General features: G+C 43.4%; 1 protein-coding gene across 1 annotated transcript in view; it reads left to right on the forward strand.

The window, feature by feature from the left end:
• The window catches only part of LOC122941951 (tripartite motif-containing protein 16-like), a 46,545-nt gene extending 26,429 nt beyond the window's left edge, over positions 1-20,116 (forward strand). The window contains exons 5-11 of the mRNA XM_044299446.1: positions 138-274; positions 7,231-7,287; positions 9,101-9,196; positions 12,566-12,799; positions 13,686-13,857; positions 16,621-16,716; positions 19,320-20,116. Coding sequence (XP_044155381.1) covers positions 138-274; positions 7,231-7,287; positions 9,101-9,196; positions 12,566-12,799; positions 13,686-13,857; positions 16,621-16,716; positions 19,320-20,020 — 1,493 coding nt within the window. The 3' untranslated portion in view covers positions 20,021-20,116. The remainder of the gene's footprint in view (positions 1-137; positions 275-7,230; positions 7,288-9,100; positions 9,197-12,565; positions 12,800-13,685; positions 13,858-16,620; positions 16,717-19,319) is intronic.
• Positions 20,117-21,946: the final 1,830 nt, after the last annotated feature.

Below are 21,946 nucleotides of genomic sequence, written 5' to 3' on the forward strand. Positions count from 1 at the left end.
TCCGAATGCAAAACAAATGGCTCCTATCTGGCTTAAAGTACGCAAATTAAAGACAGAGGAACTCCTAGGGGCGACCTCTGGTGCCCTCTCTAGTGACCACCTGCTACATTCACTTATAAGCTCCTGCAATTTCCTAGATCTGATTGAGCTTAATTCAGTTTCCAAGCCACTGATAGGAAGTAACAGACACAATCCTACCCAGACTTGGTTCGAGAAACTCTTGACGTTTGAGACCATCCCTCGCAAGCTCATTTCCCTGTGCTATTTGACCTTGGTTAGTCCCCGCTCCCCTGGAATGCCACAATATTTGAGGCATTGGGCTGCTGAACTAGAGGTAGTGCTGAGTGAGACTGATATGCGCATACATGCGCATTCTCATGGCTTTTCTAGATGCACCTGGATTCAGGAACATACATACAAAGTCCTTACCCAATGGTATCATACTCCGAAGCAAATGTTCATTAGAGGAATGAGACAGGATGATAAATGCTGGAGGTGCCTAGACACCACAGGCACTTTATCTCACATCTTCTGGTTTTGCCCCAAGATTCGGCCATTTTGGGAGGGGGTCTTGTCCACCATTCAGAAAATAACACACGTCACCGTGGAGGTGCCCCCTACCCTTGTGCTCCTGTGGCTTCCAACTCCTACTTTCTCACCCTCAAAAAGGTGTTTGACCACTCACCTACTTCAGGCTGCAAGATTGGTCATCCCACAACACTGGTTGCGCACAGAACCCCCTACTGTGGAGGTGTGGCTTAATAAAGTGGACCATATTTGTCGTATGGAAGAATTGGCGAGTTGGGAGGACAGGAAACACAATATTTACATAAAGCTTTGGACACCTTGGTTCATGTTTAGGGGTGACCGAACGAGTAGACACGTGGCACAAGAGACCACTAGCGACACTGCAAAGTGTGTTGTTTCGGATTGACCTACTATACATTTATCACTGATTCATAGGATTGTCTGTGCTTAGCTATCGTACTTTTATTGCTTATACCTATAGGTGCATTTAGTGCGTACTCTCGTTATTGGATAGGTTGTTAGTGGCCATAAGCCATGGACAGAAGGCCAATTTTGGTTCCCTTCCCCACGTTTTTCCCACCCTTCTTATCCACTGTTTGTCCTTTTCTCCTTACTCCCCGGTCTTCCCTCCTTTCTTCCCCCCCCCCTTTTTTCTCCTCGATTCTTGTGTCAGATTGCTCACCTGTCATACTACAAAGTACTAGGCAAATTTGTGATAGGTAGTTGCAGCTTATGATGGACAGTTAGTCAGTAGATTGTGTCTATTCCACCTGCACTTGAGTCATGACAGATATATTTGTTTGTGTCAACTAGAAGTTGGATTTGTACTTTAAATACCTTTCTCTGTACTGTCAGGATACTGTGATTTACGCCTGGAATGTCAAAGCTGTATACTATTGCCTACATCATTGTAAACCGTTGTGGTATGCATTTTTATTATGCTTTTCAATAAAAAGAGAATTGTCAAAGAATATAACTACTATAATACTGCTCCTATGTACAAGAATATAACTACTATAATACTGCTCCTATGTGCAAGAATATAACTACTATAATACTGCTCCTATGTACAAGAATATAACTACTATAATACTGCTCCTATATACAAGAATATAACTACTATAATACTGCTCCTATGTACAAGAATATAACTACTATAATACTGCCTCCTATGTACAAGAATATAACTACTACAATACTGCTCCTATGTACAAGAATATAACTACTATAATACTGCTCCTATGTACAAGAATATAACTACTATAATACTGCTCCTATGTACAAGAATATAACTACTATAATACTGCTCCTATGTACAAGAATATAACTACTATAATACTGCTCCTATGTACAAGAATATAACTACTATAATACTGCTCCTATGTACAAGAATATAACTACTCTAATACTGCTCCTATGTACAAGAATATAACTACTATAATACTGCTCCTATGTACAAGAATATAACTATTATAATACTGCTCCTATGTACAAGAATATAAATACTATAATACTACCTCCTATGTACAAGAATATAACTACTATAATACTGCTCCTATGTACAAGAATATAACTACTATGATACTGCTCCTATGTACAAGAATATAGTAATAGATGCAACATAACATATGGACTCTAGTAATAAAATCTGAGACACTTGTTAAATACATTTTCATCAAAATACATCTGTGCCCACCTACCCAGCGTCTCGGTTCAGGCAGTTCCTACGCTAAACCTACCTATGCCGTCATGCATCTATGTTTGTAATGAAAGAAAAAAGGGAAAATTGTGTGTGTACGTAGCTTGCCATACTTTTACTAAAACTAATAACTATAGCTTTTACTTTTTTATTTACTTTTTTTAAAATAAATGTATTTTTTAATTAATTTTTTTTGTGATCTTTACTGTGACCACAGATGTCTAGTGACAGCACGACCACAGCGATCTGCAGCAGTAACAGTTTACTGCCACAATGTATAAATTCGGGCGGTGGTAGGCAGGTGCGGATTACCTCACACCCCTTGAACACTACTGTGGACAGAGAAGAATATCCAGAAGACTGATATGGCTGCGATGTACTAAAGAGCGTTATGCCAGGTTGTTTCTTCAGTAATATTAGTAGTCTCCATATTGCAGAGCTACTACTGATCTCCTGCTGGATGAACTGCGCTAAGCTACACCTTACCCTTCTTCTTAAAGGGGTCTCTGGGAATTAAGATAATGAAAATACATAAATATTACCTTATTATAAAGAGATTCCCAAATACCTTTAATTAGTTATAATGGCTTGTTTAGTCTGTGGAGCAATTACCAGGGGGAATAAAATGGCGGCCGTCCTATTAGTACACACAAAACCTGTCCTAATCACACACGCGTCAGGACGGCGGCGCTCTCAGGTCTCAGTGACGCCTACTGGCGTCATCTCGTGAGACCCAAGATTCCGCGTGAACGCGCGCACGTTCACAGCGGCGCGGAGCTGAGATGTTAGACTACAGCCTGCCAGCGCTGATCATTCGCTGGCAGGCTGTAGATGTTTAAAAAATTGCATCAGAAAGGTATATTAGACGCTGTTTTGTTAATAGCGTCTGATATACCTGCTATCTGGTCCTCTGGTGGTCCCTTTTGCTTGGATCGACCACCAGAGGACACAGGTAGCTCAGTAAGTAGCACCAATCACTACACTACACCCCCCTGTCACTTATTAACCCCTGATCACCCCATATAGACTCCATGATCACCCCCCTGTCATTGATCACCCCCCTGTAAGGCTCCATTCAGACATCTGTATGTGTTTTGCGGATCCATGGATCCGCAAAACATGGACACCGGCAATGTGCTTTCCGCATTTCGCGGATCCACACATTGCCAGAACTATATATTGCAATTGCGGACAAGAATAGGACATGTACTATATTTTTGCGGAGCGGAAGTGCGGACCCGGAAGTGCAGATCCGCAATTCCGGATCCGAGTGGGACAAAGTCTGTCCCCATAGAAATGAATGGGTCCGCAATTCCGTTCCGCAAAATGCGGAACAGAATTGCAGATGTGTGAATGGGGCCTAAGGCCTCTTTCAAACGGGCGTTGCGGGAAAATGTGCGGGTGCGTTGTGGGAACACGCGCGATTTTTCGGCACGAGTGCAAAACATTGTAATGCGTTTTGCACTTGCGTGAGAAAAATCGCGCATGTTTGGTACCCAAACCCGAACTTCTTCACAGAAGAAGCTTGGGTTCAGCCCTATTGTACTATGCATTCTGTATTCAGAATGCTATTGTTTTCCCTTATAAACATGTTATAAGGGAAAATAATAATGATCGGGTCCCCATCCCGATCGTCTCCTAGCAACCGTGCGTGAAAATCGCACCGCATCCGCACTTGCTTGTGGATGCTTGCGATTTTCACACAACCCCATTCATTTCTATGGGGCCTGCGTTACGTGAAAAACGCACAAAATAGAGCATGCTGCGATTTTCACGCAACGCATAAGTGATGCGTGAAAATCACCGCTCGTGTGAACAGCCCCATAGAAATGAATGGGTCGGGATTCAGTGCGAGTGCAATGCGTTCACCTCACGCATCGCATCCGCGCGGAATACTCGCCCGTGTGAAAGGGGCCTAGGGGTCCCTTATCACCGCCAGTTACTTAGCTACTTGTTAGGTAGTTAGCGCCCAGCCCACCGCACCGCAGTCACTGATTAGTCGTTGTTTAGCGTCATCGCTGTCGCTAATCAGCACTAGTACTATATAGTATCTGTAAGTGATCAAGACTGATCGCAATCAGATCTATATCAGTACATTAGGGTCACCTTAGGCTCTACAAAAAATGCAGTGTTCACCCGATCAGGCCTGATCTTGTGCGCACACTTGCGTTCAGTCCGCCCCACCGCAGTGACAGAATTTTTTTTTTCTGATCACTGCAAAAACACCGTAAAATAGCTGCGGCGCTATAAAGATCACTTTGGAGCTTTTTGGATCTTTATTAGCAATCACAGCTTTACTTCGCAAGCACTCCTATGTCCTTTCCCCTCTTTTTTTTTTTTGCACATTTTTTGGCAGAGATTTTTTCATCCACATTGATCGATGCGAATGAAGAAATCTGTGCCGTTCATTTTTTCTTTCAGCCCAGAGGCTGAACGAAAAAAAAAAATCTCATTACCTGTATGCTCAATATAAGGAGAATAGCAGAAACTCCTAATGCTGGCCATACATGTAATGATTGCAAAGACCCTCAAATGCCAGGGCAGTACAAACACCCCACAACTGACCCCATTTTGGAAAGAAGACACCCCAAGGTATTCGCTGAGGGGCATATTGAGTCCATTAAAGATTTAACTTTTTGTCACAAGTTAGCGGAAAGTGAGACTTTGTGAGGAAAAACTAAGAACAAAAAACAAAAAATGCCCTCCTAAAAGGTACTCATTGGAATTTGGGCCCCTTTGCCCACCTAGGCTGCAAAAAAGTGTCACACATGTGGTATCGCCGTACTCAGGAGAAGTAGAGCAATGTGTTTTGGGGGTGTATTTTCATATATACCCATGCTGGGTGAGAGAAATATCTCTGTAGATGACAACTTTTTCCATTTGTTTATACAAAGTTGTCAATTTACAGAGATATTTCTCTCACCCAGCATGGGTATATGTACACCCCAAAACACATTTCCCTACTTCTCCTGAGTACAGCGATACAGCCTAGGTGCGCCAAGGGGCCCAAATTCCAATGACTACCTTTAGGATTTCACAGGGCATTTTTACGCATTTGGATTCCAAACTACTTCTCACGCTTTAGGGCATCTAAAATTCCAGGGCAGTATAAATACCCACAAGTGACCCCATTTTGGAAAGAAGACACCCCAAGGTATTCCGTGAGGGGTATGGTGAGTTCATGTAAAATTTTATTTTTTGTCACAAGTTAGTGGAATATGAGACTTTGTAAGAAACAAAATAAAAAAATAAATAAATAAATATATATATATATATATATATATATAATTTTCCGCTAAATTGTGCCCAAAAAAATCTTCTATGAACTCGCCATGCCCCTCACGGAATACTTTGGGGTGTCTTCTTTCCAAAATGGGGTCACTTGTGGGGTAGTTATACTGCCCTGGCATTTTAGGGGCCCTAAAGCGTGAGAAGTAGTTTGGAATCCAAATGCGTTAAAATGCCCTGTGAAATCCTAAAAGTACTCATTGGAATTTGGGCCCCTTTGCACACCTAGGCTGCAAAAAAGTGTCACACATGTGGTATCGCCGTACTCAGAAGAAGTAGGGCAATGTGTTTTGGTGTGTATTTTTACATATACCCATACTGTGTGTGAGAAATATCTCAATATCTTATACAAAGTTGTCAATTTACAGAGATATTTCTCTCACCCAGCATGGGTATATGTAAAAAGACACCCCAAAACACATTGCCCTACTTCTTCTGAGTACGGCGATACCACATGTGTGACACTTTTTTGCAGCCTAGGTGCGTAAAGGGGTCGAAAGTCCAACGAGTACCTTTAGGCTTTACAGGGTTGCTCACAATTTAGCCCCGCCCAAAATGCCAGAACAGTAAACACACCCCACAAATTACCCCATTTTGGAAAGTAGACACCCCAAGGTATTCACTGAGGGGCATAGTGAGTCCGTGGGAGATTTTATTATTTTTTTGCCAGAAGTTAGCAGAAATGGAAACTTTATTATAATTTCTTTTCCTCAGAAAGTGTCATTTAGGGGGTATTTATACTATCCTGGCATTCTAGCACCTCAATAAACATGACAGGTGCTCAGAAAGTCAGAGCTGCTTCAAAATGCGGAAATTCACATTTTTGTACCATAGTTTGTAAACGCTATAACTTTTGCGCAAACCAATAAATATACACTTATTGGATTTTTTAAAATCAAAGACATGTAGTACAATAAATCCTGACACAAACTTGTATAGAAATGTAATTATATTTGAACAATTTTACCAGAAAAAGTTAAAAATACACTTTTTTTTTGAAAATTGCGGTCTATTTTAATTAATATCAGAAAAACAAAAAATCTCAGCAGCAATCAAATACCACCAAAAGAAAGCTGTATTTGTGAGAAGAAAAGGAGGTAAAATAAATTTGGGTGCCAGGTTGTCACGACCCTCGGTCTTGGTCGTGACTCCTTGGGAGCCGCATGCGGTTGCCCGCGTTTTGGAGTTCGTCAACCGCAGCTGGGGGCACTTAGTGGTTGCCTCAGGTGCGGTTGTCGCGGACAACAGTCATGCGTGCGGTTGCCCTTGGCAACGTGTTTTATATGTGTGCACATTCCCTGTTTGGTGTCCACAGGGTTTGAGTTGTATGCACTTCCCCTTTTAGTTGCTGTCCTCCCTTCCATTGGTGTTGGAAGGGTTAATCCCCTTCTGTGTGTTGTGAACATTGGGTGTGTCTCTGTGTGGGTGTGACCTCAGGCCTCCTTATATGTTGGTGTGTTGGATTCTGAGGGTTCAGTTTGGATTTGGCTCAGCTTGGTGTGGAGCTCTGCTCCTGGGCTGTTTGTAATCCTGTCTGTGTGAGCCATCCTTATTTATTATTCTGTTTCCCTTGCTGTGTCTATTGTCCCCTCCGGTGTGTTTGTCATTCCTCTCCCCACCTGGTGTATGTAGTTGTGGTGTGGGTTTTGTCTGAGAGGTTTGATTATGGTGTGTGATGGCTCCGAAAGGGGCGTGCTTACCCGGAGGGGTTAAGCGAAGGCAAGACCGTGGGTTTCCAAGCCCGGAGCCTCTTTCCATCTTGGCTGCGGCAGGTAAGAGTAGATAACATTGTTATTGTGCTTTGTGTCTTACCTGCCGTACGGCTTCCCCCATTGCCTTGCATCCTGTCAGCTACTGGGCCTCTGGAGACGCCAGTCATCCGTGTCGAGGATGCACAGGCATTCTCTGCCCTGTCATCAGGCCTAGGGTGTAGCAGGGATAGCAGGGTCCTAGGTTGGAGAGTATGAGCCCCCTTACCTTATGAGGCGGCTCATACGCTAGGAGTCCAGGGAGAGCGCGTAGGGTTGCGTGAGGAGGTGACCAGCTCCCTGTTCCCTGCTATCTGGCGTTGCAGCAGCAGTCTATTGCACGGTGGGGGGTTTTCCCCACTCACCACCGTGACACAGGTTGCATGACCGCAATAAACCGTTAAAGTTGTGAAGTGCCGATTTGTAAAATAGGGCCTGGTCACTAGGGGGTATAAACCTGTGGTCCATAAAGTGAACCTGTCATGTGGATATTTGATTATAATCTAACTAATTTTATACAGTCATTAACTACTAAAAAGTACCTTAGATGTATTCACTTACTGGTGTGACAGATGGTTACCTCATAATATACACACAAAGATGCCGCATGCCACATGCTAATGAGCTGATTTGAGTCCAGCGTGAGGTCATTGAGTCCAGCGTTTATTTAATTCAGAGCTATAGCCACTCCCCTGCCCACCTGCTGCTGATTCATATGGAAAATAACTGTCAATCAGCAGCAGGTGGGCGGAGAGAGTCAGGAGCTCATGAATATTCATGACTCATCATTATCAGCTGGAGCTTTTCAATACAAGATGTTGGCAGATTGACTGGGTCAATTAAAGAAAGTGACCCAGCATTTTTCTAAGAGAATCAGTCACTTATTTATGTTGCCCTTAGTTAGGACACCATAAAACTGGTGACAGGTTCCCTTTAAGTGGTTAAGAAATGCTCCTGTAAACAATAATTCTTCTACAATGTAGCATTACTTGTTGCTGCTGTTAACACCCGTGTATGACCTAGATCTGCTTGTTCTTTTTGGTGACCTTGATCTTCCCTATGATATTGGAAAAAACTTGAGGCTGTTTTTGTGACTTTCCCATTTAACCCTTTAAGGTACTTTCCAGGCTTCAGAAGAAGACAATCTTTTCATGTATGCCGCCAAAGAATGCCAATGTGTAGCCAAAGAATGGCATAAACCCTGTGTTAGAAAAAAAAGTATACATATTTTATGGCATTCTTCTGTATAGAATAGTACAGCATGCTGCTCTAGTACAAACAGTAGATAAAAGGAATTCAAACTTATACAGCCCAGAGAGACCACAAGGACTCCCGCTTGTCCTCCATCAGGTAACGGGGAGCCTATGGATATGTTTCATGTATGTCCCGGGAGCTCTCACGTCTCATTTTGCACAAGGAACACTGTAAACATCGTGCAAACTACTAGGTTAATGTGTAAACATGAGCATGGTGGACAGGGGTGCACCTAGCCTTTCTGCTGCCTGAGGCAAAAACTGAAACGGCGCCCCCCCATACCAAATTCTTAACCTAACCCCTTTGTCACAATGAAAGCTCTCATTGCCCATGGCCCTTCCACTGCCTCCCTCTTCCCCTACCTGGAGCTGCCTAATGAGATCGCCTCACCTGGCCTCATTGGTGGTGCTCCCCTGATGGTGGAACGTATAAACCTTAGGCTGACACGTTTCACTATTAGAAGGCACTGGGTCTGTTTTTAGAGCTAGAGGTTTTTTTTTCCTTTTTTTTGTATTTCTTTACTCTTCTCGTTACATTGTGGGATGTGCACTTACCTAACCAGTATCTTCTTTCATGCCTCCAGACAGAAGTTCAAGAGATGGTCACTGAATACGACTTCAAGCTGAAATGTGCAGAGAATGCCATTGTCAAGCTGGAGGCAAACACAACATCTATACAGGTGAGAGAACAAGAGGAGACAGGTTCCAACCTACTAAAGTTTGAACGAGTAGACCACAATGACCAGAGTTTCCAAATTGCCGATCCAGACCTTTGACAGAACATGGACCATCTCCTAGACGAAAATTGGTGGTCCATGGTGCATGGTTGGTGTTAGTTCAGCTGTCGAAGTCCCTCTGCTGCTGCCTTCATGCTTCTGCCTCATGTTCCAGCCTTTGTCTCTTTATGGCCTCCGGCCTCTCAAAGGGCCAGTGCACACGCTTCCAATTCCTTCCCCACCTGCATACAGAGGAGGCCTGAGCTTTAGGTTCACTGGTAACCAGCAAAGTGTTCTGATAGTCTTGTACTATTGCAATTTTCCTATGGTTATTCTGTGTTCCTGTCTGTGTTCCAGTACTTTCAGTTTCAGTTCTGTTCCTGTTTAAGTTAACCCTGTCCATCTGCCTCGTCTGTGTTCCTGCCAAGTGTCCACCCTGCCTGCCTCATCTATATCTTCACTATCACCCTGCCTGCCTGTTTATTCTGTGTCTCTTACCATCTGGGCTTCAAGTGTGCTGTCTGAATCTCAGAAACATGCATTCAAGTCTTAGTAGTTGTTCAGACTGTATTAGCAGTTTTCTTGCTTTTTTGGTGATATTTCTGTATTCAGAACTTCTGTTGCTTGCGCCAGAGTCTCCCACCTGCGTGGGTTAGCTGTCAACTACACTGGTACTATTCTAGGAGATAGCTGCCTGTTACTTCCCATCAACAAAGTCTAGATCCTTGTACAGGGTTAAAGTGGGAATATGTGGGGAACGCCAGAATAGCACCTTTAGGGTTGAGACCAAAGCCAAACTGGTTAGTTGTCATAATGGGTCCATAGTCGGTGATCCATAACAGTTGGCATGTTCACAGTCAAATATGGTGCTCAACTCTACCAAGAGGCATGGGTCAGAAGTCTGGTAGTTTTGGAGCTGGTGTTGTCTGTCCATTTTGGAGACTCTTCTTAAAGGCTCATGCAGGTGAACTCATCATTGCTATATTGGGGTCTGTCGTGAGGTCATGTCAGGGAATTCTTCAGTCCCACTGTAGCCCTCATCGGTCTGGTCTATATGATAACATTGGGGGAGCTTGTTCAGACATTAAAAATGAGGCTGTGGATAGTTCTTATTGGCAATGCCAAAATAGAGGTGTGGGAGGTAATTTTACATTGATGTTACCCAATGCAGCTGATGTTGACTCCCTTATCATGGGTTCATTATAAAGCGTGTCATACACTTCTGATGACTAACTTGGCCAAAGGCTATTTTTTCCAGCCCCCTATGTACATAAAACTTGGCTCGGCCAAGTATGCATCTGTTCTGAATCAGGAAAGATAAATAAGCTGCTGCCACCCCTGAGAGAACAATTAAGGGGCATGTCAAAATCTAACAGCCTGACCTTTGCTGTCACCAACATTGAGGGAAGTCAGGGCAACCCTATACACATTAGAAGGTTGGATAGCCCTGTTACAATTGCTGGGTTTGGCATTATACTAATGACATTAATAGGTGCGGCCAGCTGATTGTTCAAGCTGGTAATACATTTTAGAGGTTCAGCAGGCAGCTATCTCTCCAGACTCCTCCTCAAACATTGACCAAGCAGGCCCCATAAACATTAAATAGTTGGCTGATCCCACTGAAATCTTCAGGTTTGGCAGTCATTCATTCATCTAAGAAGTGTCCTTACCAGGGGCGTTGCTAGGGTCTCAAATGATCCGGGGCCCCAAGCCCCATGAATATGGCCCAATTCTCTAAGTTGACCAACCCCCCCAAACCTGACATCCCCCCGCAAACACTAGCATTGAAGACATTTTACTGTACTTGCTATACAGCAGCACATACCTGTCACATCCAGTGCCTCCCAGGTGATGTCTTCTCAGATGTAGATCTTCTCTGTCATCATCTTCTCCATTCGGTCCGGACAACTTCTCTCAGCCGCCTCGTCCTTGCAGAGTGTGACACACGGACATCTTAGCTTCCTCACATTGCTGTACCCCCAAATACTATCCAGAAAATATAAACGAGTGCCCCCATAGTAATAGTAATCCTCATAGTCCCACCAATAGTAATTCCCTTCTAGAATGCCCTCATTAGTAATACTGCCCCCTACAGTGCCCCCAACCGTGATAATGCTCCCAAGAGTGCCACCATTAGTAGAAGAGCCCTCTAGTATTAATAATGCCCTTAAAGAGCCTCCAGTAGAAATAAGGCCCCCTATTGTTCCTCCAATGGTAATAAAGCTCTCTACAGACCCTTCAGTAGTAATAAGGCCCCCCATAGTACTCTTAGTAGAAATAATGTGGATCTATAAGTCCCTCCTATACAACCCCCAGTAGTAATAGGAATGCCTATAATGTCCCCTGGATTTAAAATGCCCCCAGTATTTATAATGCCCCCTACTGTTATAATGCTCACCCTGAAGCACCCCCAGTATTTATAATGCCCCCTGTAGTTATATTCCTCCGTTTACTGTCCTCAGAAATGATAATTCCTCAGCCCCTCCAAAATACAGTGCCATGTAAATAACATCACACCATCTCTCCTGCCCCCTCCAATATACAGTCCCCCGTAAATAACATCACCCCCTCCCCAGCCACCTCCAACATGCAGTCCCATGTAAATAACATTACCCCTCAACATCCAGTCCCATGTAAATAATTTCATTCCCTCCCACAGCAGCCTTCAACATATAGTCCCATGTAAATAACATCACCCTGCCCCAGCCAACTCCAACATGCATTCCCATGTAAAGAACATCACCCCCTCAACTTTCAGTCCCATGTAAACATCACTACACCCCACTTTCCCATGTAAATAACCTCCCTCCATTCATCCCTAACATACAATCCCAGTTAAATAACTACAACTCCCAACATTGCTCTGCCTCTCACACTGAGTAATCTACCCCTTCACTTACCTATCCTCATGTAGCAGACCTCACCACAGCTTCTTCACAGGACTTCTCTTCACTGCTGAGCCGTCCTCTCCTGCACTGGTCACATGACGGTGACATCATCGCAGGTCCTTTTCAGCTACTGCATTTAGCACTGATCACATGACCTGTGATGTAATCACAGGTCCTTCAGCTCTTGCAGGGCATTAGATTCAATTGTATTGCCGTCCTGAGGATGGTAATACAGTTGTATCTAGCAGGCAGGCAGGACATTCGGGGCCTGGGACAAAACATCAGAGGCCCAGGCCCCAAATGTTTTAACCTAGCAACGCCCCTGGTCCTTACATCTGATATTAGTTACTGTAATTCTACATTCATGGAGACCCTTCCTCTTAGAGTTTTCAGAAGATGTTGGTGAATTTTGGTGGAGCTTTTCTCTCTTTCTATGTTATCTCAGAACTCTGTAGCGGAAGCCAAACGAACCACAGATCTTCAGTTTCAAGAACTTCAAGATGCCGTCAAGAATGCTCATTCCAAAGTGCTGGAGTTCCTGGAACAACGTGAGCGAGCGGCTATCAACCAGTCCATCGGTATTAAGACCCACCTCGAACAGCAGTGCAATGAAATTAGGAAGATTAAAGCTAAAGTGGAGGGGATTGCCAAACACACAAACGAGTTCTGCTTCCTCCAGGTATGAACATAAAAGCAATGCTAGGACACATCCCCTATCAGATTTCACCCAACTTCCTAGAAATTCAGACAACTAAAGACAGAAGAAGATAGATGCAGAATTCATCATTACCCCTTAATGACCGCCGATATAGTTTTCTCTGGCGGTCATTAATGGGCTGTATTCCTAGACCTCCGGCTTTCTACAGTGGGCAGGAATAATCGCTGCAAAGGTCTCCTGTGCAGTGGAGAGCGGGATCTTGACTCTCACATGAGAGTCAGGAGCCTTCCCTTATGGTCTGGAAAGTCAGAAGTGCTGGATCTGGGTGGTTTAACCCTTAGATGCAGCAGTCAATAGTGACTGTGGCATCTAAGTGGTTTAGAGGAAGGGAGTTCCCTCTGTTCATGTATACGTTTTTGGTATGCATTAAATGGATGGCAAAAATGTGATGTGAACCCAATAAAAAAAGTTATGGCTCTTGGAATGTGAAGATCAAAAAATTAAAATAAAACTGCTTGGTCTCTAAGCCCTAAATTAAATACAGAGGGAAGGGAGGGAATTAGTGGAGATTTTTATTTTATTTTCGAGGGAAATGTCTTTTATTCCTAACCTTTATAAGCCTACCAATTATCTTGTAAAGGAATTTCATTGCCACCTGGTGGTCATTGGTGGTCCTGCAATTTTTTAAGTTATAGCTATTTCCCCAAATATTTTGACTGGCTATAGAGGGACAAAATGCTACAACAGCTTTACCGATATGGAGCTCCAGATACACGGTGAGCCCCCTGCTCCAATATCCTAGATGGCATTGTCCTATACCTTCAGTTTTCATCTGTCTTACCCATATTTCCTTTAATCATGAAATTCTTACAACCTTTCTAGAAATGCCACCCATTCATTTCCGCAGGAATATTGTGAATTTAAGAAGGCCGCAGGAGACGACACCCTCCCCAGCGTTTATATCGGATTTATAGACAAGTTGTCTGGGATCAGGAAGGTGCTAAAAGATTCAACCACCAAAGTTATTCATGTCCTGCAGACCTCATACATGGATAATCTTCAGGAGTTTGCTAAGGAAGGTAAGTGGCAGTTATGGATGGAGAGCTGGAGACAAGCGACCATTATGATTGGATGTCATATAGAATTCTCTTATCTTGTACTCCACTCACATCTAAAAGTGCAGTTACAATTCTGCTTGCTGCCCCTTGGAATCTCTCAATGCAATAGCGTCCCTAAACTTTCCCCGCACACTTTGACTTGCCTTCAATTTTGGAGAGTGTGAGCCACAAGGGGGTGGTAGCAAGCAATGGTCATAAGGCTTGTGTGCTAGGAGAAGGTGGTTAGATCCAAAGTATATAAACGTCCTTGTAGCTTTAGTCTAAACTCTGACCACTACCTGCGGGCAAATAGTTTAGGTGAGTAAATATTTAAAGTGGAGTTTAGATAAATTCATTTTACGACCTTGAAAACCAACATGAGGACAATCAGGTAGAGACACTCACCAACAAGAACAGGCAAACCCTCTTAAAGGGCACCTTTCAGCAGCATCAACCCTGTTCAATCAGACATAATGCCTGCTATGGTTGATCTTGCTGATTAAAATGATACCTGTCTTGTGAAAATTGGTTGCGCCATTCCTGAGAAAAAAAGATTTTGATTCTTTATGCAATTGAAAGCTTTAGTGTATCGAGGGGCGTGCCGAGTCACTTAGCTGGCCACACCCCTCATTTGCATGTAGACTAAAAAGCCTTTTTTCTCAGGAACGCCACAACCGATTTTCACAAGACAGGTATCATTTTAATCAGCAATATCAACCCCACCAAACAGTATGTCTATTTGATTCTGCTGACAAGTCACTCTTAAAGGGGCGCCTCCCTCTTCAGAAGAGAATAGGAGAAAAGTTCCGGCAGTAAGCATTGTGATGATGTCAGGAAATTACGTTAATAATTAGTCATGTTTTCTTCACTGTTCACTCCCAGAGCTTGGTTTAAAATGTTAGATTCTAGAAGGGTGGAGCTAAACCATTGACTGTTTCCAAGGGCAACCAGCAGAACTTATTTATATAAATGTATCTATATATATATATATATATATATATATATATATATATATATAGTTTCATGGCGTAAATGACAAAATAACAGAAAATCCACACAGACACAATTGCTCAGCGTTATATGTAGGTTTAAAATTATGAAAAAATATTGGAATTAACTAAAATTAATGAAATACTGGATTATTAATTAGAAATTCAAAAGCAGTGACAAAAGTGGGTGGGGTGTACCAGGAGGAGCGTGTCCTCCTGCGGCCTGTAATTTATGGGCATGAATTACAGTTCAGATCTACACCATAGATGGCATATGTTAGAATTTCTTTCACGTATTTGTTTTCCGTGTCCGTTCCGTTTTTTTATTTTCTTTGCATCCCGTATGTGGAACCATTCACTTCAATGGGTCCGAATAAAAATGACTGCGCTTTTCGATTCCGTATGTCTGCCTGGCCGTTAGATAGAACATGTCCTATTCTTGTCCGTTTTGCAGACAAGGATAAGCATTGTTACAATGGATCCGCAAAGATAACGGATGCAATACGGAGGACACACGGATGTCATCCATGTTTTTTTGCAGACCACTAAATATATACAGTCGTGTGCATGAGCCCTTATTGTGTACAATAATAATTGCAGCCAGGTATTCAGCCACCTGGTGGTCATCAGTGGTACTGTAGATAATTTTTCCTTTATTTCTATGGACATGGTTAGTTCTCACTAACTGCGTCCTGTATTGTTGCTCAGGAGGACTCACAAGAGACAGATAGTAAAGACAAAATTCTCTTTCAGAAATTGATACATTTTACTGAAGAAGCTTGCAGTGTAACAGAGTATCCCTGCAGAGGTATTCCACCAGAGCCACCTTATTACTTGCTAAAATGCTGGGGTCCATCTATAAAAATGTATTCTGGTCAGTGACCTCTATTACAGACAAGTGCCCATAACTTACCCCCAAGAGCAGTCCCTTTTATAAACTCTTGCCACAGGTCCACTTGAATAATGATACACGTGATCGCCCTTGTCTGCTAACCTTTAGCATGCCATGAGCAATGCAATAGACAGCAGTCTACTTTTGAACTTGAGGACCTGTAAAACTAGAACATGTGACCAAAAGGTCCTGTGCAAAAAACTAAATGTTATCCAATAGCAATAACACAAATGGCCACTAGGTGGTAGCATAGGACTGGAAACATGCAATAAAAGTTAAAACTTGTTTCTCTGTGAAGAGTCTGTGTGAGAGTGATTATAGCAGGACATAGTTCACACCACTGAGATGGTGACTGCTATGGGTCGGGAGGGCCCTGTCTCCTAAGTACTCTTTTAAATGTTAAAATACTACATTTTCATGTAGCAACCACTAGGGGGAGCTCTGTGCAAACAGATGTTAACTTCCATTTCAGTCAGTTACAGACAGTGTGCCCCTAGTTTTAGTCACAGTCTGGCATTTCAGCATAGGGCATTGCTAGCTACTTAGCGTACACCCATCTCCTCCTCCAGAGAGGAGCAATCACACTGCAACAAACGGCAGTATACTTTTGGGCTAGAGGACCTACAAAACTGGAAGATGTGACCACAAGGTCCTGTGGACATAACAAAATATCACATAGCCATAACACAAATGGCCACTGGGTGGCAGAATATTACTGAAAGCACTAGTGAGGTACATACCATAAAAGCAGTAACTTGTTCCTCTGTGTGGAACCTGTGTGGGAACGATACCTAGAAAGACATTGTTTAAAGAGTTCCTTTAAGATAAGAAAATTTATATTTTCATATTTTTTATTTTTTGCAGAGGATGTAGGGATGAAGACCATGGTATCCGCAATTATGTCAAAGAATCACAAGTTAACAGCTCCCGACCCCTCCACTAGAGAAGACTTTCTGAAATGTAAGTGAACCATTGCTGTGTTGTGTCCTCCTTACGGCCAATAGAGCTTCAGGTTTTGGATCCAAAGAATGTTTTACAATGTTGCAAATTTAATGGAAAAAAAAGTTCACACCCCTGAGGTACCCTGGGCACACCCATTTTATGTCATACCAGGAAATGGCCTAGCAATGATCCAGTAGAGGTTGGGGGGCATTAAAATTTTACTTTTGGAAATTGGACCCCTACTTTTGAATCACGGCCTTCTTTAATATTGATTGGACCCTGAGCAAGAGGGAGAACACAAGTGCCGCTGCCGCATTCATGGGTCCATACTTTATTAACTAAGGCTACTTTCACACTCGCATTTTGTGCGGATCCGTCGTGGATCTGCAAAAACGGATCTGTTACAATAATACAACTGCATCCATACGTCATGAATGGATGCGTTTGTATTATCTGTAACATGGCCAAGACGGATCCGTCATGAACTCTATTGAAAGTCAATGGGAGACGGATCCGTTTTTCTATTGTGCCAGATTGTGTCAGAGAAAACGGATCCGTCCCCATTGACTTACATTGTGTGCCAGGGCGGAATGCATTAGGGCAAAACTGATCCGTTTTGCACCGCTTGTGAGAGCCCTGAACTGCTGTGGCCCCCCGTTACATTCTCCCGCGCTGTATGCTAAGTAACAGCATCGGAACACCAGGGAGGAGACATCAGCTTTTCTCCCTGGGCGTTCCCTGGGTGAGAAGGAACGCCCAGGGAGAGAAGCTGATGTCTCCTCCCTGGTGTTCCGATGCTGTTACTTAGCATACAGCGCGGGAGAATGTAACGGGGGGCCACAGCGGTGCAACGGAGTGGCGCCCAGAAATAATAGTAAGTGCAGGGACATCCCCCATGTATGCCCTACATGTCCTGCTACTTAGTTAATAAAGTATGGACCCATGAAAGGTCCCTCAGTGGCCAGCGGGGCTCAAGAGGCAGTTGCCTTGGGCCCCTCAGGAGCAACTGGGCCGGGGGCAGCTGCACCTTTTGCCCTGTGTTAAAGACAGCCCTGCTCTGAAAGCAATGACTGAATCTGGAAATGTCTACTGTCTCCATTAGGGTGTGACTTTATCCTCCCCGCTCTGTGTAGGTCACGCTCTCCTGTTATCGTGATCAGTACACAAAGTCAGCGGTGATAATTTATATTTAATGTACTCGCCCAGCTCTGTTGTTAGTTTTACAGCCTCATAAAGGAGCAGTGTAGCAATTTCACGAATAAACTCTCGGCAGATTCTCAATGCCAGTAGGCAGCCGTCTCTGAACAATTACAGAGCAGGAGCAATGCAAGTGAATGCAGATGCCAGGACTGGAAGGGGTTATCTGCATTGTACAACCATATGGCGGTAATGCTCCATATGGCTCCTGATGAGACCTTCCTTGTCCATGTTCATTGGTTTCGATGAATGCTGAATTATTCCAGCAGGAAAGATTTGGTCCCAGACCTTGAACTGCACCTTTAAACCCTATGTTGCCTTTAGATCCTCTCTTCAATGCTGATTCATTTTTTAATATATCTTTATAGCTCTGTTTTTGTGGTACAGAGCTGAAATTTCCCCATAGCCACCACTGGGGGAGTCTAGGTAACTCTATAGCTCCCTCTAGTGGTGGCTGCAGGCAGACAGAAGGCCCTGTTCACACAGGCGTACTCAACTTCAAGGCACTTTCAATAATAGCTATGGGTACATGTATATATCAAAATCTCTCCAAAAGACCACCTCTTCGAGAGGACCAACCCCCTTTTGTAGAAAAAATTATAAACTGTCAGCAAGCTGCTGTTAACTAATCTCTTGTTCTGATCAATCAGTACATAATAGTATCCTGATCTGCATGGGTAGTGATTGTCTTATTTACACCTTTAAAGGGGATCTCCAATAATTTTTAAAAATAAAACAAAAAAGCTCATCAATCCCTGCAGCACCTTCATGTTACCACTGCAGCTAATCACTGGCTTCAGCAGTCATGCGTGTGAAAGTCATGTGACCACTGAGAGCAGTGACTATCTGCAGTGGTCGATGAACAGCACGTGATCACTGCAGGAGTAGTGGGGACGATGGCTGGACATTATAAAGGAAAGGATTTTTTTTCAATTTTTTGACTGGCTCAGTGCCAACTTTTAAAACATCCTGTAGAATCCATTTAAAGGGCTTCTCCAGTTTAGAGACCCCATTTTTATACAACTCATTAGGGGATTCTGTTTAGAACCTTCATCTCTTAGCCCAGAGTGGAGAGCGGCTACAGAGATCCTCTCGCAGTGGAGGACCTGCCTTGTCCTGCAACCCATTGATTTGAATGGACATAGGGTAATGCTATATTTCTCCTCTGGGGGCGCTGCAGGGAAATTAACCTGCTGCTAGGTTTCCTCAACCAATATGGTTTATCACTGGAGGATCCTGAAGTTTGGTTCATTAACCTTTAAATGCTGAGTGAACATATTAGATATCCATTTGGAAGATCAATATAAGCCATATTTATAATAAAGTCGTAAAAGATCCTTCAGCAAGAACTAGCTGTTTCCACTCAACAAGAATCCTAAAAAAACCTCCATGCTTATATTTCCTGTTTTCCCCCCCCATTGTAGACAAAACAAACGTTACCCTGGACCCGGTAACCGCTCACTGCTTCCTGAGGTTACTGCAGAACAACCGTAAAGTGAACAATGTATCTCCATGGCAACAGTCGTACCCGGAACACCCAGAAAGGTTCGAGCACTGGCGTCAGGTTCTAAGTGAAGAAAGTTTTTACATGGGTCGCCACTACTTCGAGGCTGAATTCAAAGGGGAGGTCATCTACATTGGCATGACCTACAACAGCATTGACCGGAAGGGGACGGAGAGTAACAGCAACATTACTGGAAATGATTTCTCCTGGACCCTCAAATGGAACGGTAAAGAATTTTCCGCCTGGCACAGCGATGTGGAGACACCACTAAAGAAGGAGAAGTTTTCAAGGATTGGAGTCTATATAGATTACCAGAGAGGCACGGTGGCCTTCTATGGGGTCAAGGACACCATGACTCTTCTCCACAGGTTTGAGGGCACCTTTTCCGAACCCCTTTATGCTGCCTTTTGGCTTCCCAAAAAGGAAAGCTCAGTGACCATAATTAGTCCAGATGACATGGCCCAAAGTGTGCCAAGCATGGAAACCAAGGTGTTGACAGCCACTTCCAAGGAGACCATCATGCTGACTACTTCTAAGACGGACGTTTTAATCAATACCACAGTTCAGACCATCAAGGTGGAGACAAGTAGCAGTGTTCTGCCCAGCAGTGTTAATAAATGATTCCAAATTAGTGAAATTTGTATTACACTTTGTTTTTCCTGTTGCAAAGACTACTGCATTGTAGGAGTGCAAAGCATCCTGGGAAAGAGAAGTCTCCAGTCTCCAGAACACATCAGCAGAGCTGTCCTATGCATGTCTCCTTCTTGAACTCCACCATCCTTGTATAAGCATATCTGGTGAGAGATCTACCTTTGTTTCAGGGACATGATGTTATGCAGCGCTGTTCAGCTAGTTGTGATTGTTAGCTAGACATGTAATCCTATGTATAGGCAGCCATTTTACCATGTACTTTCAGTGTTCATGCAAATGTTACAGTATATGCTATGTATAATTGTACTTGCTATTTGTATTCTTATAGTTTTACCAATCAACAATCCTGTTTTACCAATAAACAAGTTAGACTACAAAGAACAATCCTCTTATTTGGAAGACAGGAATGGTTTACGCTGAGTGTCAGACTACACACTGTGTGAATGTGTATGAAGACAGAACAGTAAAACAGATGCTAGTCACCAGTGATCGTGGATATGACTATACAGAGCCACTATCACACATGCGGTCCTGCGTACAAGGTTGCAGCGCCTGCCATACAGTCACAAGAAGCGAGAGCGCAGCCCACAGCAAGAGCAGCACGATCCAAACCACGCTGACATCCACCCCTACATAGTCTGAGTCTGCACAGAGACATTAAGCAGCCAGCAAAAGGCACACAATGTGTAACACCCCAGAGTTGTGTTACTAAACTCTTCTACCCCACTACAATATGTTAGGCGCATTAACTTTGTCATCTCAAGTAATTTAACATAACATCTTCACAAATGTGCATTGAAAGCCTTGTTAAACGTATATTGTTGTCATTCTTCATGTTCACCAGCAGGTGGCAGCAGTGTGTTAGCAAGGAGTTAGAGCCAGTTTAGTGTTTCTAGGCTGGAAAAGTTCATTCCAGTTCAACTCCCCCCCTCTATGAGCAGAAGTGGGCTGCACCCATATCCTGCCTCATGGGGAGAGAAGGAAGTTAGTTAAGTTAGTGTAGCCCATCCCATGCTAGGGGAAGGCTGCGCATGTAGGAGCTCCCAGATATAGGGATCCAAAGCCAGGATCTTGTCTCGGCTAAGACATTGATCATCATCCCCAGCCTGAGCCCTTCCGTCTCAGCTGGAAAAAAAAAGCAAGCAGACAACTCCTGTTCCAGGAAGAACCATACCCCGTGAAGCTAACTGTAAGTACAAACCAGAGATCCTAGGAGAAACCATTCCTCCTCAGCTAGTCAGTCCACACACAGCAGAAGAGTGCAGAAGCCAAATCCCTGCCACATTACAGAGATACAAAGCAGACGTCCTTTCCTGCAAAGCTCCAGGTACATGATAGAGCAGAAGAGAGATTCCTGCCACACATTGCCAATACCTGCTGGGACCAAAGACTAATGCTGTACCTTGCTTGGATGAAAACTACTACCAGTAAAGACAAGTTTGAACTTCACCCAAGGTCAGGATCTTAATTACTGCTGCAAATTCCTCTATTACTCCTACTAGCACCACACTCAATTTATTGCAAGTGAGCCAGGATCCAAGAGACCAGCCGTACCCAGGTAGGAGACACCGTTGACACTATTACCACTACCATACAGAGACATTACACCACTCTGGCATAAATAAACACCAAAAAACGAGGATGCTGTTAATATAAAAATAAATACTTTTATTAATTTACATAGAACAATAAATATCACTGTTAGTCAAAAGGGATAGGACATGAAGAAGCGAGCCTCTAAAAAATGGGCTCAACATTGCAGAGAATCGCATATGAGGAAAATTGCCCATTGAGCAGCCACAGTTGCCAAAATAATGAAGAGTCAGGTGACAGTGAAATAAGTGATGGATAGTAATAGCAATAACATCTCACATCAAACATCTAACATGACTATCC

This window comes from Bufo gargarizans, chromosome 6 (genome assembly GCF_014858855.1).
Source record: "Bufo gargarizans isolate SCDJY-AF-19 chromosome 6, ASM1485885v1, whole genome shotgun sequence".
NCBI classification, from domain to species: Eukaryota; Metazoa; Chordata; class Amphibia; order Anura; family Bufonidae; genus Bufo; species Bufo gargarizans.